Source organism: Balaenoptera musculus, chromosome 21 (genome assembly GCF_009873245.2).
Source record: "Balaenoptera musculus isolate JJ_BM4_2016_0621 chromosome 21, mBalMus1.pri.v3, whole genome shotgun sequence".
NCBI lineage: Eukaryota > Metazoa > Chordata > Mammalia > Artiodactyla > Balaenopteridae > Balaenoptera > Balaenoptera musculus.
In genome coordinates, this window is record NC_045805.1 from 6,172,160 (window position 1) to 6,192,173 (window position 20,014).

Here is a 20,014-nt window from a genome sequence, read left to right on the forward strand (position 1 = left end):
TGCTTTTGGTGTCATATCCAAAAAATCGTTGCCAAGAAAATGTCAAGGAGATTTTCCCCTGTTTTCTTTTAGGAGTTTTATGGTATAAGGTCTTATGTTTAAGTCTTTAATTCATTTCAAGTTAATTTTTTGTGAGTGGTATAAGGTAGGGGCACAATTTCAGTGTTCTGCATGTGGTTATCCAGTTTTCCCAACACCATTTGCTGGAGAGGCTGTCATTTCCCCACTGAGTATTCTTGGCTCCCTCGTCAAGCATTAATTGACTGTATATGCGGAGATTTATTTTTGGACTCTCTATTCTCTTCCTTTGGTCTCTGCATCTGTTTCTATGCCAAAAGTATTTTATTATTTTAATTTTTGATGCTATTTTAAGTAGAATTTCTTTTTTTTTTCTTTCAGATAATTCTTTGTTAGTGTATAGAAACACTACTGATTTTCGCATGTTGATTTTGTATCCTGCAACTTTACTGAATTCATTGACTAGGTCTTAGTTTTTTGGTGGACTCTTTAGGATTTTCTATATATAAAATGTCATCTGAAAATAGAGACAATTTTACTTGTTGCTTTCCAATTCTAAAAGCTTTTAATTTCTTTTTCTTGCTTGATTTCTCTGGCTAGGAATTCCAGTACAGTGTTGAACAGGAGTGGTGAAAGTGGGCACCCTTGTCTTGTGCCTGATCTTAGAGTGAAAACTTGTAACCTTTCACCATTGAGTATGATTTTGGCTGTGGGTTTGTCATATATGGCCTTTATAGTATTGAAATACTTTCCATCTATACCTAAGGTGTTACAAGATTTTATCATGAATGAATGTTAAATTTTTTCAAATGCTTTTTCTGCATCTGTTTAGATGATTGCATGATTTTTATCTTTCATTCTATTAACTTGATGTATCACATTTATTAATTTGCATGTTATTAACCATCTTTGCATCCCAATGATAAATCCCATGTGATCATGGTGAATGATTCTTTTAATGTGCTGCTGAATTCAATTTAGTACTAGTATTTTATTGAGATTTTTGTATCTTTAGGTAGATTTGTCTGTAGTTTTCTTTTCTTCTAGTGTCCTTTTCTGGCTTTGGTATGAGGATAATGCTGACCTCATAAAATGAGTTTGGGAGTGTTTTCATCTCTTCAGTTTTGGGGAAGAGTTTGAGAAGGATTGGCATTAATTCTTCCTTAAATGTTTGGTAAAATTCACCAGTGAAGCCATCTGGTTTTTGATTACTAAATTAATATCCTTGCTAGTAATTGGTTTGTTAAGATTTTCTATTTCTTCTTGATTCAGTCTTGGTAGGTTGTATATTTCTAAGAATTTATCCATTTCTTCTAGGTTGTCTAGTTTCTTGGCATAGAGTTATCATAGTAGCCTCTTATGATCCTTTGTATTTTGGTGTTCTCAGTTGTAATGTTTCCTTTTTCATTTATAATTTTGTTGATATGGATCCTCTCTCTTTTTTTCCTTGTTTAGCCTAGCTAAAGGTTTGTCCGTTTTGTTTATCTTTTCAAAGAGCCAACTCTTAGTTTTGTTAATCATTTCTATTGTGTTCCTGTTCTCTATTTCATTCATTTCTGCCTTAGTCTTTATTATTTCCTTCCTTCTGCTAACTTTGGTCTTGGTTTATTCTTCTTTTCCTAGTTCCTTGAAGCATGGAGTTAGGTTGTTTATTCGAGTTTTTTCTTGTTCCTTAATACAGGCATTTACTGCTATGAACTTCCCTCTTAGAACTGCTTTTGCTGCATCCAATAAGTTTTGGTATATTGTGTTTCCATTCTTTTCTCTCAAGATATATGTATAATTTCCCCTTTAATTTCTTCTTTGATCCATTGGTGGTTCAGGAGAGTATTGTTTAATTTTCATCTATTCATGAATTTTCCAGTTTTCCTCCTGTTACTGATTTCTACTTTCATACCATTGTGGTCAGAGAATATACGTAGGATTTCAATCTTCTTGAATTTGCCAAGACTTGTTGTGTGGCCTAACATATCATCTATTTGAGAAAATTCTACATGTGCACCTATCTATCCATTGTTGAGAGTGGGGTAAATATATCATTTCATCCTCTCCTGGTCTGAAAAGTTTCTGTTGAGAATTCTGCCATTCTGTTGAGAGCCTCCTGGGAAGTGGCCACAATGCTTGGGAAGCTAGATGTCCACATCAGACTCTCTTTTTCCCACTGGAGAATCATAGATCCACGGGGGCTCTCTTGGTCTGGTGCTGTGCCAGCCTTGGGGAGGGGTGATGAGGTTAGAGTGTAGCAATTCATTTGCCCTTCTAATACCATCCTTCTCAGTGTTCACGGTCCAGAGAATTTCTTCAGACTCACCCCCTGTTCTAGGAGTTTCACAGTGGTGTCTAATCTGTGGATATTTGCTAGTTTGTCTTCTTGTGAGGGAGACTGAAGTCAGGAACAACTTACATAACCATCTCAATAACCAAAAATAGGATATTGATGTCAGAAGGCAGGACCTACTGTCTAATGGAAAAATTACTTTCAGAGACCATAGGCTGCCCCTCCAATCGCTTTGCATCCCAGAGTGCAAAGGTCTGGGGGTTAGAATGATTTCAAAAGAGGGGCCACCTGCTGCCTGGTGCCACCTCACGTTACGGACTCTCTCCCTGCAGCTGTGGTCCTCGGAGCCCCAGGTACAGCTCCAGAAGTCCTTGATGTGGTGTGTGCTGTGCACAGCAAAGCTGTGGGTGCATGGCTGCGTCTGCCTAGATTTCAGAAGATGCCCTAGAGAGCTGTGGGTCCCAGGCAGAGAACTGCTGCTGAGGCGCGGTCACCACTGACAGCCCCCCTTTAGGGCAAAGCCTAGGGGAGCCATATGCGCATGGTTCCCCTAAACTCCAGGCATGCAATTATAGCTCAGGAGAGCGGCCCGTGTACCACCTCCATGCAGGAAGCTGTGGGGGCGGGGCTGCTTGGAGCCTCGGAGGCCCCAGCCCTGCCCAGGTGTGTCTGGAGGATGGGACCTGCGCCTGGATCCCTTGGCTGGACTCCATACTCTCATAAAGGTCTTGTCATCCATGTATAGTTGTTACATTAGCCTTTGTGTGAGAAGAGGGGGTCTGAGACCTGCTGTTCTGCAGGTTTGCTTCTTGGAATATTTATGACGATCCTCTCTATTCAGATATTCCTATTCTGGTATTTAAAGTCTGAACAAAAGAATTGGAAGCATGAAACACACACACACACACACACACACACACACACACACACACACACACACAATCTCTCCCACGGAAGTTAGCCAACATGTTGAATTATTAAAGCAAGTGTGGCGTGTCCAACCATCAAAAGGATTTAGACAGGATGTTAAGGACTGATGTAAATTAAGTATAAGAAGGATATTTTTATTAAAAAGGATTAAAAAATGCCAGAAATAAGACTTTATTACTGTACATGACTAACTAAAAGGTATTTGTAGGGAGACAGACACAAGTCAGGAGATTATTCTATATTTGGCAAGAGAAAAAAGAGAAAAACTATGACGAATACATCAGTGTTTCCGGAGGTTTTTGGAACCCACCATGAGGTTACTTCTTCTAGGGACCAGAGAGTCTGCTCATCCTGTTTTGATAGCGCTTGTAATGTAGCCGAAGCCTGCTGTTCTTTCAAGGTTTAAAAATCTTTCCTACATATCTGTAAGGGTTTTACTTTTCTCTTATAATCCCCCATCCGCACCCCAGAACTATGATTGCATCTCATTAGGATAACAGTCTTTCAGGTATCTTTTCCTTAGTTATTTAAGACATCATGTTTCCATGATAAATCAGGAAAACAAGCAGACTTGCCAGCAAATTCCAAATTATAGATAATAGGTGCCATAGTGTTTTAAATGAATTAAGCCAGATTAAGGATCTCTTCTGAGCTTTTAGACTCAAGAGCACTCACAGGCAGTTAGTCTAAGCTGAGGCACCCAATTTTGTGGAGTCCAGGTATAGATCAGTAATATAGGGCTAGATTGACTTGGTAGAGAGTCCCAGTTTCTCACCTGTATCCACAAAGGACATAGTCTTTGTAAACTAAATTCAACTCAGGTGTAGTGCTTATCCATATTCTTGCTAGATGGTGGAGATGAGGTAGGGAGGGAGAAATGAAAGCAAACCATCAAGCTGTCTCACCACTTACACACTTAGTTCCTTACCTACAGTATACCTCTGCTGTTTTAAGGTCAGTTTTGCCCTAAATCGAGTAAAGACTATACCAAATTATTATGGGAAATATCCATACTCTGAGAGTTAAAAAAAAAACATAAAGACTTCATAAATACTGCATTATAGGAAGAGAGAAAGGGAGTCTTCACTACCAAAGCACATTTCCTTAATCATCGAAGTTTTATATATTACTGAAAACTAAGACTCCTTCTAAGAACTACTTTGAGGTATATAGTTTACTCAAGTCCCAAAGACATTCAGGAAAGGAAAGTGAGACCTTATGACACTAGGGAGGAAGATGAAGTTGTAGCAGAAGTTGTGAAGCATCAAAAATCTATTTAAAAGGGGTATTGACAGCATACCCTTGGAAGAGGTTACTATGTTTTTTACAGTAAAATGTTTAGGTTCTATAAAAGGGAATTATTTGTGTTGAGGAGTAAAATATTGAGAATCTCTAAATGATCACAATGTTTCCTCATAGCAGTAGAATATCAAAATCTTTTTTGTTGTTGTTAATTGAGGTTTTATTTTGTTAGGGTACTTCTGTTGGTCTTCAACCTTTCGTTCTCTCCTTTCTGTTTTCATCTCTTTCCAGTTATCTGCCATGCAGTTACAATCCTTACATATCATCCCAGATTATTTCCTCTTGCCTGATTCCAATTTTCTTCCCTTTCTCTGTTTACATCTCCTCCCCTCCATGATATTTTCTAGATTTCTTCTATATTTGACCTTTGCATTTCCTTTGTACTCTCTGTGCATGTATTTAATTATGTTGCATATAACTATATTTTCATCTTTGCAACTTGTTGTTTAATCTTTTGATCTTTCTGTGACAAATTTTTTAAAAATTTGTCAAATAAATGGGCTTTCTTACTTCTAAAGAAATTGTTTGGATCTGAAAATGAGTCATAAAGAAGTAGTATCTGGGTAGATTTGAAATCAATATGTATTTATTTATTTCTCTTGACAAGGGATGATAGAAGTTGATAATAAAGCTGGCAGTGTTTAATATGTATATTTTAAATTTTTAGATACAAAGACGTTTCCTTTTGATGCTTTTCCAAGTTTCATTTCAATTTATGCTTAATGGGTGGTTGATAATCTGAATAGATAATGGGCGTTGGAATTGGCAGAAGAATCCACCACTGGCGACAGCATTTCCACCGTCTTCGGCAGGCACCAATTATATCCTCTGTTATCTTGCAGGTGTCTCTTCTGCAAAGGCCAGAGAGATTGAAACAGTGGTTTTCAGCAGAAGCCAAACCACTTCTTACTGTAGAAGAAGAGTCAGTGAGATCATTAGTCCATGAATGGAATGTAAACCTGTAAACTTAAGTGTGAGAGTAGAAGAGTTCTAGGAAGAGCATTTCTACATGGAGAAAAGAAGCTGGACAAAGGGTCCATTCAATTGCTTCATCACATTCACTGACTCCTTTTTACCCAACAGCCAAAATATTAACAAACCCCTCCCTCCTTTTCTTATATGTTTTTGGCATTTTGTTAATTTAGGCTTCAAAAATAACTTTGGTAAATGTCAAAGTGAAACAACGAGGTGATGGACAAAATATATGTTCTAAATACACCAGTGTCTTCATTATTTTACTCCTTTATATGGATCTTCAACCAATATTTGCCAAATGTCTTCTATTCACCAGGCATTTTTCTTTGTACTAGCAATAGAACAGTGGAAATGGCAGAAATATTCTCACAGCACTTATATTCAGTGAGGAAAATCTGACCATACACAAATAGAATGATACGATAATTTCAGAAAGTGATAAGTGGTTAGAACACAATAATACAATAATGGGCCAGATATAGTCTGGAGGATGGAGTTGATAAAATGGACCGAGAAAGGCTTTCTGAGGATATAGCATTTGAACTGATATGTGAATGCTGAAAATGAAATAGACAAGCAGATATCCACGTGAGGGTATGATAGGCATGTAGAATAGCAGGAGCAAGGTCTCTTGCTTAGTTTATTTGAAGAACAGAAAGACCTGTGTGGATGGAGCATATTGGGAAAAAAATAAGTTTGATAAGAAATGAGGTGACCTTGATTAAACAGGATCAAGATCATTTTTGGCTTGTAGGTCATAGGAAGCTTGCAGATTCATATAGCTATCATTGTAGTTGCCTTCCGTCAGCTTCTATATGCTCATTCTTTTTTTAAAATGTTTAGCATTTCGGGACTTCCCTGGTGGTCCAGTGGTAAAGAATATGCCTTCCAATGCAGGGGACGCGGGCTCGAACCCTGGTCGGAGAACTAAGATCCCACATGCCGTGGGGCAACTAAGCCCGTGCGCCACAACTACAGAGCCCACGCACCCTGGATCCTGCATGCCACAACTAGAGAAGAGAAAACCTGCATGCCACAACTAGAGAGAAGCCCACACGCCTCAACAAAAGATCCCTCCTGCCTCAACGAAGATCCCGCCTGCCACAACTAAGACCCGACGCAGCCAAAAATAAATAAATAATAAATCTTAAAAAAAAAAGAGAAAAGTTTAACATTTCACCTCCTCTTTCCTCCTATCCATTTAGATAAGGGGTAGGGGAGGATTTCAGTGAAAAACAGCCTGTGGGTACTCAGTCGTAGTGCAGGTTTATTCTAAACAAATAGAAAACCTCTCAATCTCTTCATGTTTCAATCAGCTCAGAAAGAAGCAGAAGTTATTTTTTCTTTCCAAATGTAGATGTGATCTACCTAACTCAAAGGACAGAGAAATTTTCATCATGGAGTGTATCAATTAGAGGAAAAGTAAGTTTGTGGACATTCTAAATAATCCTTTCAATTGTATCTAAAAAGTAAATGGTATTAGAAAGCCGAAAATTGGTCATTGTGTCCAGACCATTTTATCCTCCAGATGACTTGTATGGTAGAAAAGTTAATTTAATAAATAACGCTCTAGTGGTAGAGCTGATGCCACAGTCCTCAAAATAAACTGGCCTTCCAGTAGAAAATCCGCCTAAAACAAGAGTTAGGAAACGGACAGTTAATAGCTTCATTTTGGACTCATCTGTGTGTTGAGAATTTGCATAGTGTCAAGGTTTTACCACTCAAGAAATAATTCAAGGTCCATTTAATAATGTATGGGGTCTATTAAATAAGATATTTTTGGTGTCATCACATTAATTTTATTTATATTTGCCTATCGAGGCCATTCCTAGCTAAGAATAATAAGTCAATATTTTTAGATTTAAACTTGGTGTTGATGTTCCTGTTTACTGTGACAGAATGACATAGACAATATACCCACTTAGTCAAGTAACTTCAATATGTATTTGCAGGGGAGAATGGAAAAGAAAATCAACATTGACACCTGATAAACATTATTTTTTAAATAAGAAGAGGACAGTATTGCCTTAACCAAGTTAAAGTTTGTCTGAACACAAAAATCCATGTAGTGTTTCATAGTAAAATATCAGCCTCGATCTCATGAAGATCAGAAAGAAAAGAAGAATGTCCACAGTCAGTACTACATGAATATAGTTCTGAAATTTTTGAACCATGCCATAAGTCATAAGAAGAAAAGTCAGTGATGGCTTGGGCCTACTGTTTTTCCTCTCCTTCTGTAACTCCCCAGATGCCACTGGAATGATGTAAGTAGCATTTTGAGAGAATCTGTAGGGGTGCCAGAAATCACAGGGTACCATCAATGCATCAGAAACTGAGAAATAACTGAAAGATGCAAACCGAACATGATCAGGTAGAAAGAAAGATTTAAACTTTGGCCAAGATTACGGGTTCAATGCTCTCAAATGACTGCTGTTATAGAAAAAATAGACCCTAGAGAATATCTTTGAAATATTTCTGTTCTTGAAAATGGTAGGGCAATTTCCTAAAATACTCCCTTCTTCAAGGAAAAAAGTCTGTGAACTGAAGCTTGAGCAGTAGGCCCTCTGTATTGGTCAGCTTGGTGGGTGTAGGGCTTTCCGGAAGGTCAGTGCTATTGCCACCAGTCCTAATGGGGGACTGACTCGGGTTTGCCACATTGCCAGTAGGTTTAGGCTGGAACCCAGGAACTGAGACAAAGAAGGGAAGAGGTTTCAGAGCAGTAGCTTTGATTGGTAGCAGAGACACATTCTCAAATGAGACCGTAATAAAATGGCAGGCTGAGTATAAGCAATGAATTCATTATGAAAGAAGATCAGGAAGGCCAGACACCGTGAGTACAAGTTAATGGAATAAATAACACATTTGGATCCTCAGGGACTATTGGAATCGCCCATGTGAGCAAATAATTATGTTCTTGCCCTGACAAAGAGAGCAAGCTGGGTAATTTGTAGATCACAGTTTTTAAGAGCCCCTCAGAGATCTGGGCTCTCAAAGAAAGCTAGTTAACTAAAATCCGAAGTCCTAAGGTCCTACTAAAATGGAGGGGGCGTGACATCACAAAGGTGATGGTGTATGTCTTTCGGGCACTTCTCAAAGGTCTTATATTTATTCTTAGAACACACTAGCTTCCGTTTCCAGACTATCTTCAACTTCTTCTGAAGTTTTACAGACTCTTCTCTTTAAAGGACTGGAAAATGACAAAATGAGTCACAGTTCTTATCCTCACATGAAATAACACAAATGGAAAAAAAAGCGTCATTTGCACTCTTTCTTGCTACAAATACTTATTCAGCATATATACATTTGACCAGACACTGTCACTGGATCGGAGATGGAAGTCATTGCCTGCTAGTGTGAACCACATTTTCTTCCACATAAGGATTCATTTTCTCGCCAATAAACTTGACCTTCAAAATAATGATTTGGGGTCACTCCAGCATACTATCACACATAAGGGACTGGTGATTGTAGGCAGTGAAAATGGTAATGCAGTAAAGTTTCCATGGAGATGTATTTCCATATATATATATGTATATATACACACACACACACATATATGTTTATCTCCCCATTTCCTTCACTCCTCAGCTCTTGGTCACCATCATTCTACTCAGTATTTCTATTGAGTTTAACTGTTTTAGAGTCCACATGTAAGTGAAATCATGCAACATTTATCTTTCTCATTTCACTTAGCATAATGTCTCCACGTTCATCCACCTTGTTGCAAATATGTATGTATATCAAATCATCATATTGTACACCCTAAATACATACAAAGTTTATTTGTCAATAAAGCTGGAAAAAACTTGTAAAAAAAAAAACCCAAGCAACCTTATGACCTGATTTGAGTCACAACATTACGATGTTGAAAGTGGACCTCATTTTTTTCCTGTCCGAATCTCAAGAACAAAGAAACACAAAACCAAGCATTCTCATCGCTGTGTTTCCTTTCTTGGTGAATATGCCCTTTTACTTTATTCAGGAACCCAGTGCATCCACTCATTCATTAAATGTAGTCAGTTACAGCTCTTCCATATTCCTTTCACGTGTCACCTTCTCTTAACCCAGAGTTTACCGTCCAGTTGTTCTGTCTCAGCTCAGTTCCCGCGATCGTTCCCTTCCAGGCTGCGCCTTCCTGTCTGTCTTCTTCGTTGCCCAGAGAGATGTGTCTCAACTCAGACGAGTTTGTCCATTCCATTGTGAGAACGAGCCAGTGCATACAGCCCCTCCTACCTTAGCATGTGCCATCGGGGCACTCATGGGCTGCCTCTGATTCTCCTCACCAGACTGCAGGCGTGATCGCTTCAGCTAACATCACTGGGCTGAACTTATAATCCACCACCATCAATATACCACGGTCATCACATCTCGGCGTCTTTCCTCATGTTATTTCGTTTGTCTGAAGTCCCCTCCACTCTCCTCTCTAGTCCTCAGATTCACTTCACAAATCACTTTTCATTTATAAATGTATACAATCATGATTTCTTTTGTAAAGTTGGTGTTATGTTGTGGGTTTTTCGTTTATACTTTGACTAATTTCACAAAAAGAATTAGTTCTCTTTCTCTGTAACCCCGTGTTTCCAGAGAGTCATGCTTTAACTTTTCACTTATTTTGGTATAATCATTTTTCCTATGTTTGTCTCTTCCCATAAAACTTTAAGATCCTTGTGAGTAGTTATGTGGCTTACTTGTGTTTTATACCTAAAACTCAGAAAATTGACTGGAAGATAGTATATTCAGATATAAGATGACTGACAGATAACTTTATTGAAAACTGAATAAACAGATATTTTCAAATGACCATTTGGGGTTGAAAAGTTAGAGGTAAAACTGCAAATTGGGAATCTCTTCCACAGAGGACTCAGAAGGAGGGATCAAAGTAAAAGATGAAGACATAGAAGCAAAGAAAAGGAATAGGTGGGCCATGGGCTGGAACCGGCAGAGGAGAAGGAGCAAGAAGGTAGCCTCTGGACTGCTTGAGTCTCAGAGCTCCTCCCTGGTCAGGGGGCATGGAGACGCCCACATAAGTCTGACTTGTTAACGACCCGTTCCGTCAAGAGGAAATGAATCCACGCCACTTGAGTCAGTCTGTCCTTAGGGTGCAAGTAAATTGAGTAGAGGATAAAGAATAGCAGCATGTGAACAACATGAAAGGTTAACATTGGAAGCACCATTCAAGCAGGAAATTTTCCTCTGTTTTAGTCATAGTCTTCATTGATATCATACTACCCGATAGGAAATTTAGAACAGAGCCTGACAGTATACCCTAGACAAATTCCTCTTTAATGAAAAAAGAAGTGCAGAGATCATTGTGTCCAATATGTGTCTTCTTAATATATTTGCTCCCACTGATACCAGCTAGTCTTACGTGACCTACAGACTATTTAAACTCTTTCTACAGAATTGACTATCAGCCTCCTCAACCCTGACATATTGTTTTCAGATGCAGGTATGAATACTTAAATTATAGAACGTGAAGTACTTCTATGGACCTCAGTCATCTTATCTAAAAATGACGAGTTTGAGCCTGATAGCTTTTAATTGACAGTCTTAGCCCTAAGGGGTCATGATCACAGAGTATCACATTTTGTGTTGCTGTCTCCATTTCCCAGCCCAATCATTTTCTTCCTACATAACTCATGCGTCAGTATTCCAAAATGTGTTTTCCTCCTTATTGCCTCCTTTTGCGAGACTAGATTTATGTTGGAGTACCTATGCCGTGCGAGTGCTATTTAACATGAGAATCCCTTCCTAGAATGTGGACCAGCACTTGATCTTCTCAGTAACCCGTCCCTGGGAACCGTAATTCTCTTTCTGAAACCCTATTCTGGGTCTGTGCCATTTACATAGAGTGGCCCAGGGGCCAGTTTAGGTGAGACAGTTCTGGTTTGTGCCTTAGTTCTGATACAGTTATAAGACTGCTTCTTTCACTTTCCAAAAGCGTCTAGTTTGGATTTAAAAAATGCTCACCCTACTCCTACAATTATGGATATACGTCTCCCATAGCGAGAGTTGTACTCGTTATGCTCATTTCTCCATTCCTTCAGGAGACGAACACCTACAGGACACAGTTCCCCAGGACACCCTCTTAGCACTAACCCCTGTTGATAAGACCCTGTCCATCTCTTTTTCCGACCTACTGAATAGATAAAATGATAGATGCTGATGAAATCCAATCCTTTCAGATCTACCTGCCTACAAATAAATTGCTGTGGCTCACCTAGGCATCCCAAGATACAAAGTAAGGATAAAGTGGAATGTGACCTCATCAGGCAATTTGGCTAATGGCAAAGGAATGGTCTCTTTCCTCTCCTCCCCCATTGTAATTCCAGGGAAGCTGTTGATACTAGGTTTACGAATCTGTAAGACTGATTCCAGGGTCTTGTCTGACCTGCCCAATAGCCTTCTAAACTGCAGACCCAGGTAATCAGCCACCACCTTACCTGGGGATAAGAGAGTCAAAAAGAGGAGCATGGAGAGAAGCACATGGAGTCTCCTGGATGAACGGCAGCTGAAGGGAAGCGACATCAACATGGTCGGAGCCTGGGGTCACTGAGCATGGCAGGTCCATGGCCTTTTATGATGCTCCCTGGACCTGTGGTTTGTTCATGGTTAGTGGAGCCTAACAAACAGAGAATAACCCCGTCTCCCACAGGAAATCTCCAGGGACAAAAGTACGCAATGTGGTGGTAACTCAGTGGATGAGAAAGCAGAAGTTAGCATTATGCGTTTCCCACAGATTTAGGATATCCGCGTGGTCTGCTGGGTTCAGTTATGGGAAGACCCATGTGGCAGGGGACTGACGACGTTAGCAATTAGCCAGTGAAGACGTGAAGCCTGTGAACAACTGCGTGAGTGAGTGAGTGAGCTTGGAAGCAGGTTCCTCCCCACCCCAGCCTTCAGATGAACCTCCAGCCAGGCCCCCAATTTTACAGCAACCTCGTAAGAGCTCTTGAGCCAGAGACCCTTATCTGTCTCACCACATAAATTACGTTAGTAACTGTTTACTGTTTTAAGCTACTGACTCTTGGTAGTACGCTATATAGCAACAGATAGCGAATAATACAAGTATGCATCTGTCCTCTAGCAAACATGCTTTAATAGAGCGCAAGTTCAGGTGGGAGGATCATGAGGGTGTTAGTATTTCAGATCTTTTCCAGCCATATGTTAAAGAGGTAAATGTATAACAATACTTAAAGTAACCGTGAAAGTGACCCTATCTACCTTGCATACAATTATGTGTCTGAGTTTGTGTGTGTGTGTGTAAGAGAGAGAGATGGGGGTGGGAGACCGGAGGAGGGGATGGGCGGGAGAGAGGATGAATGAGAGAACAGAACGGGAGAATGAGGGAAAGAGAATAAAGAAATATGAAGCAATCATTAGTTCAAGAATATTCCCTGTGATAAACAAACACTTGATGTTTCTTTTTCAACTTTATGCTCATTGTTGGAAGAAGGAAAAACAATGAATACTCCATGATAAATGTCTCTATAAGAGACATTTCAGCTCCTATATACATGTATCTATCTGTCTGTATCTACCTATCTATCACTTATCTATTATTTATTATCTATTGTATCTATCAATCATCTATAATCGATATATCTATCACCTATCTAAATCTATCATCTATTTATGTCTATCTATATCTATCATCTATCTATATCTATCTAGCTACCTACATATCTATCTATCTTTTGCTATTGGTAATAAACATAATGACGAATTCAGCAGAAACAATAAGGTTCAATTACAGATCCTACCTCATGTCATCAGGAGCTATATAATCACAATAGAAGAAAGCAAACAAATATCCATTTAGAGGTTTTGCTCGTTTGTTTCATTTCATTTCTTCATCCAAAGCTTCAGATTATGGTGTATGGCCATCTGATTCTGAGATGTGAGTGCCAGAAAGAGAAGACTGTCCACCACTTCTTTGGGTGTGAACATAAGTGAACCTCTTACATTTTCTGAGTCACTCACAACTTTGCTCACTCTTGGTTAATTCCTCTCTCCCCCACCAACCCAAAGCACCTGCTTTGTCAGACATTATTCTCAAAAAAAAAAACTGTAAAAAGACATGATGTTTACAATAAAAGAACTTAGAGCCTAGCAGGGAGACAGTGATGCAAGCAAACAGTTAAACCAGAATGAGATAATTAAAAGGAAACCAATACCATTTTCATAAAGAAAGAGGTGAGGACATGGGGAGGGGGAAGGGCAAGCTGGGACAAAGTGAGAGAGAGGCATGGACATATATACACTACCAAATGTAAAATAGATAGCTAGTGGGAAGCAGCCGCATAGCACAGGGAGATCAGCTCGGTGCTCTGTGACCACCTAGAGGGGTGGGTTAGGGAGGCTGGGAGGGAGGTGCAAGAGGGAGGGGATATGGGGATATATGTATACATATAGCTGATTCACTTTGTTATACAGCAGAAACTAACACAACACTGTAAAGCAATTATACTCCAATAAAGATGTTGGAAAAAAAACTGGAGGGCAAGTACTATTACAGTTTTAAGAACAATGTAACTTGAAATAAAATATATCAATATGCTGTCAAAATCTAAAGACTTGATAGAAATGGCTCTAAAATTCATGTCTATAATTAGCCATAATATTAATAAATACAGAACTTTTCCCTATCATTTGCTACCATTTTAACTTTAAGATATAAGAAAAGAATTATCTATTTTTATTTGGGAAAAAAGTTTTTACATTTTACATTGTCTTACATAATAATTCCACATGTTATATAGGAGTAATGTTAGCTTATCTGATCAGTAAACCAGTATAAGGAGTATTTTCATTATTTCCTTTCTAGTTATTAAAATGTTTTTGAATTACTTTATGCTTTCTTATTTTAATTTTCATTCATTATTAAAGTCCAGTTACATGCATTATTATCAAACATACTTATCTGTGCTATTTTCATTAAAATTGTTGAGGATGCTGAGAGGACTCGTATGTAGTCAGTTCTTCTTTATGTTATGTGGAAAATAGAAACTGAGTTATATTTCACATTTATAATGTTTAGAATTGAAAGTGTTTGTAGATTTTACCTTAAAAATTGCCGTTTTAGGTGCGCTATAGTCTTAATGTATTTTTAATACTTGATCTATCAATTGTGAGTGAGGAAATGTCATCTGCATTACTCTTTGTCCATTTATGGTTAGGTAACTCGACGTGTTACCTAGATGTGTTATCTAGGATGATAACAGCAATAGTAACCGTAGCAACGACAGGAGAAACAATAATAGTAGCAGTGCTATCAGTCAGGATCCAGTCAATTAGAATATACTAGTATTTTGGACAAAGGGGATTTATGTCAGGATTTGTTCAAAGAGAATGCTGAGGGAACCCAGAAATAACTGCAGGAAGTAGATAACACCACTCAATGGGACAACAAAATGGAAGCAACCAGGAGCCTGGGAAGGAGTCCTGTGACCCTCAGGCCTTGGAAGAGGGGCATGCTGTGCAGCTGTGCCTGGTGCCTCTGCAGTTCTAAGGGGAGACCTTTCAGGATCAGCCCTCAGATCTATGAAGAAGGGGCGTCAACTAGCTGTTGCTGGCATCTGTTTGAGGACATGATGAAATTGGTCCTGGAGTGCCATGAGAAGGTGGACCCTGGGGCCGACCGTTTCTCCTGGATGCAACCTGTCATTGCTGTAGCAACAGTGACAGGAACAAAAATGAGGAAGGAAGTCCCTCCCCCTTCTCCAAGCTCTACATCCCCCTGTAGTGCCTGTCATTGAAGCCAATCGGCAAAGGAGTCTGGGAAATGTGATTTGCACAGTCCTGGTCCCAGCATCACTGGAGAGCATAGTATCAAGGAAATTGGAACAAAGGGACATTGAGGGAAGTGACACCACAGTGGGTGCAATGTTATAAAGGTTGAGCAGTCAGATTTTCTTTGATGTGCAGATGTTTCAAGTGATTATGTTGTAAACGCATTTGTAATTTCCTTGACAGATTTTTTTTAAAGTATACATAGTTTAGATTCCTACTTTTTAAATATTTATTTATTTATTTGGTTGTGCTCGTTGTTAGTTGTGGCAGGCAGGCTCCTTAGTTGCGGCTCCAGGGCTCCTTAGTTGCAGCAGGCGGGCTCCTTAGTTGTAGCAGCCAGGCTCCTTAGTTGTGGCACGCGGGCTCCTTAGTCGTGGCATGCAAACTCTTAGTTGCAGCATGCATGTGGGATCTAGTTCCCTGACCAGGGATTGAACCCTGGCCCCCTGCATTGGGAGTGCAGAGTCTTATCCATTGCGGGAGTCTTATCTACTTCCCCACCAGGGAAGTCCCTCCTTGACAGATTTTAAGTCGTCTAGGAAAACAATGTTCTAGGGCAAAATACAAAGAGAAGTATGGAACTGGGGATGAATTAAGTCAGATTCGTTCAGGCAATGGGATCTGATGCTAATTGGGCCAGAAGGTGGTTAGGCACTGAAAAAGATGGAGAAGCAAAAACAGGAGAGAAACAATATGTAAGAATGAAAAATATCACCAATTTTGCTGGAGTGTCTGAGAATTACTTACACATGCTGCATGTCCATGAATTAAACGCACACCATTCTGAAGGATAGTTATGGGAGTGGGTGGGTGCCTCACACCTATTTAGGGCTTTCCTAGGAAGGCTACAACATGCTCTTGAGACAAGATATTTATCCTCTTCTGGGTTTTGGTTCTTACCATTGTGTCAAAGCTTGTAGCAGAGTTTTTTCAATCTCAGCACTACTGACATTTTGGGTCAGATAATTCTTTGTCTTGAAGGTCATTTCTGTCATTGTAGGATGTTTAGTAACATCCTTGGTCTCTATCCACTAGGTGCCAGTAGCATCTTTCTGGTTGTCACAACCGAAAGTATCTCTAGACATTGCCAATTATGTGCCGGGGGCAAAAGCATCTCCAATTGAGAACTCTGGCTTATAGCATCTAAATCCTCATGCAGGGTTTGTTTTTCTTCTAGCCATTTGGACCAATTCTTAGGGCTAAGGTTTGGCTGTAGGGTCATCAGGTGGTAGCTGACATTGAATGAACCCAGGAAACAGTTTGGGTTATATGAGTGCATCAGGAGCAGAGCCAGAGGGGATTTTTTTCCATCGCCCAGTATCAGTGCCCACTGTTTTATACTTTGAACTATAAGAGAGGGTGATGTAGGCTTTTCTGCATGACTGGACCTCCTCCAGATTTTTACCTGTCCCTGTAGTGGTGCCAGGCCTCAGAGGTACAGGAAAGGTATGGGGGTGGAAGCTGTGGTTACTCTGGAAGGCCGTGTTCTGGGTGGAGAAATATAGCAGGTTCTTGTAAGTGAATTCTATCATGACATTCAAGCTTAATGAAAAGAAGACACAAGCTATTAAAAGTCAGATAAAAGGAGCAATAAAAGCAGAAGACAGGAACAGAATTGATATTTGTATTGTCTTTTAAATCAGATTTATTGAGATGTCTTATATAGCAGACATCTGAATTTTATTCATTAAAAATTAACTCAATTCTATGAGATTTAAAAAATGCATATAGTTGTATAACCAACACCACAATCAATACATAGGACAGTTCTATTACCTACAGAATTCCCCTCACATCCTTCTGTGGTCAACGTCTCTTGTTCCTAGCCCCTGACAATGTCTTATCTTTCTGTCCCTATAGTTTGTCTTTTCTTCTTTCTTTTTATTTCTTCTTAAGTGAGTTTTGGTAGTTTGTTTCTTTAAAAGAATTTGCCTATTTTCATTGATCTTGTTGGACTTATGGACATACGGTTATGCCTAATAATGCCTGGTTATTCATCTTATATCTGTAGGATCTGATGTCCTTTCTTTCATGGCTGGCATTGGTAATCTGTGTTCTTTTTGTCTATCTCAGATCAGAATGGTAAGACATTTATAAATTTTATTCATCTTTTAAAGAACCAATTTTTGATTTCTTTTTTGTTCTCTATTGATTTTCTGTTTAATTTCTTTTATTATTTAACATTAATCTCCTCCTTTTCTTGTTTTAGATTTAATTTGCTCTTCTTTGATGATATAAGCATTTGGATACTATACATTTATTTCAAAATGCTACTGGAGCTTTATTCCACACATTTTGTTATGTTGTATTTTTATTTTTACTCAATTCAAATGCTTATTCATTTTTATCCAGAAGCGTGTTGTTTAATTTCCAAATATATGGGAATTTTCTAAGTACTAAGTGTTGATTTCTGGTTTAATTCTATTAAGGTCACAGAGCATATTTTATATGATTTGGATAATTTTATGTTTATCAAGACTTGTTTTGTGGGCCAGAATACAGTTTATATTGGTAAGTGCACACTTAGAAAGAATGTTTATTCTGCTGTTGTTGTGGGAAGTTTTTAAACAATATTAATTAGATTGAGTTTGTTGTTAGTATTGTCCAGGTCTTTTATATGCTTACTGAGTTTTTGTCCTCTTATTTTATTGATTACTGAAAAAGAAATGATTTTTTATTGAGATGTAATTGACATACAACATTATATTTCTGGTATACAACATAATGATTCAATATATGTATATATTGGGAAGTGATCACCACAATAAGTCTAATTAACATCCATCACAATGCATGGCTACAGATTTTTTCCTTGTGATGAGAACTTTAAGATCTACTCTCTTATCAACTTATCTACTCTCTTATCACATGCAGTACAGTATTATTAGCTATAGTCACCCATGCTGTACGTTACATCCCTAGGACTTATTTATTTTATAACTGGAAGTTTGTACCTTTTGACTGTTTCACCCTTTTTACCCACCCCCAACCCCCGGACTCCAGTAACAACCAGTCTGTTCTCTGTATCTGTGAGTTTGTTGTTTTTTTGGTTTGTTTTTTCTTTTGGATTCCACATATAAATGAGATCATACAGTATTTAACTTATTGCACGTAACATAATGCCGTCAAGGTCCATCCATGTTGTCACAAATGGCAAGATTTCATTCTTTTTTATGGCTTAATGATATTTCATCATATATATTATATATATATATATATATATAAAATGTGTATCACATTTTCCTTATTCATTCATCTATCAATGGACAAAGGTTTTTTCCACATCTTGATTATTGTGAATAATGCTGCAATGAACATGGGGGTGCAAATATATTTTTGAGTTAGTGTTTCTGTTTCCTTAAAATAAACCCCAGAAGCAGAATTATTGTATCATATGGTAGTTTTATTTTTAAAATAGTCTTTGCAGATGAAATAACCTTATATATAGAAAACCCTAAAAGACTCCATGAATAACTGTTAGAACTAATAAATGAATTAAGTAAAGTTTCAGGATACAAAATCAACATACAAAACTTAGTTGCATTTCTATATGTTAAAAATGAACTATCTGAAAAATTAAGAAACAATTTTATTTGTGATAACATCAAAAACAATAAAAGATTTAGGAGTAAATTTAACCAAAGAATTGAAACACCTATACACTGAAAATATAAGACAATAATGAAAGAAATTGAAGAAGACACAAATAAATGAAAACATGTCCCAGAATAATTAATATTGTTAAAATATCCATGCTACTGAAAGCAATCTACAAATTTAGTGCAATACCCGTCAAAATTCCAATGGCATTTTTCACAGAAAAAGAACAAATTCTAAAGTTCATATAGAACCACAGCAGAACCTGAATAGCCAAAGCCATCAGCTAGAAGAACAAAGCTGGAGCATCACAACTTCCTAATTTCAAACTGTATTACAAAGCTATATTAATCAAAACGGCATGTTATTGGCATAAAACAAACACGTAGGCCGATAGAATAGAATCAAGAGCCTAGAAGTAAACCCGCATATATATGGTCAACTAATATTTGACAAGGGAGTCAAGACTCCTCAATGGGGAAATGATAGTCTCTTTAATAAATGGTGTTGGGAAACATGCATTGAGCATATACATACACACAGAATGGAATATTGTTCAGTCATGAAAAAAAGAAGGAAATCCTATCATTTGCAGCAACATGGACGAACTTTGAGAACATATGCTAACTGAAGTAAGTCAGACAGAGAAAGACAAATACCATATGATCTCATTTATATGTGGAATCTAAAAAAAATCCAAACTCATAGAAACCGCAGGTAGATTGGTGTTTGCAGGGAGTGAGGTTGGGGTGAATGGGTGAAGGTGGTCAAAAGGTACAAGCTTCCAGCTGTAAGATGAATAAGTTCTGGAGATCTAATATACAGCCTGGTATATATAGTTAACAGTAAGTAATTTATTGTGTAACTGAAAGTTGATAAGAGAGTAGATCTTAAAAGTTTGCACTACACACACAAAATTTCTAACTATCTGAGGTGATGGAAGTGTTAGATAACCTTATTGTGGTAACCATTTTGCGATAAATATGTATATTAAAAAATCGGGCAAAGGACCAGAATAGACGTTTTTCCAAAGAAGTCATACAAAAGGCTAATAGGTATGTGAAAAATTGCTCAACATTACTATTCATCAGGGAAATGCACCACACCTGTTAGGATGGCTGT

General features: G+C 38.2%; 1 protein-coding gene across 1 annotated transcript; it reads right to left on the bottom strand.

The window, feature by feature from the left end:
• Window positions 1-5,231: 5,231 nt before the first annotated feature.
• Window positions 5,232-12,037, bottom strand: DEFB109B (defensin beta 109B). Its single transcript, XM_036838474.1, has 2 exons — window positions 11,947-12,037; window positions 5,232-5,437 (listed from the first exon to the last, which is right to left on the bottom strand). The coding sequence occupies exons 1-2, from the start codon at window positions 12,035-12,037 to the stop codon at window positions 5,232-5,234; spliced, it is 297 nt and encodes a 98-aa protein (XP_036694369.1).
• Window positions 12,038-20,014: the final 7,977 nt, after the last annotated feature.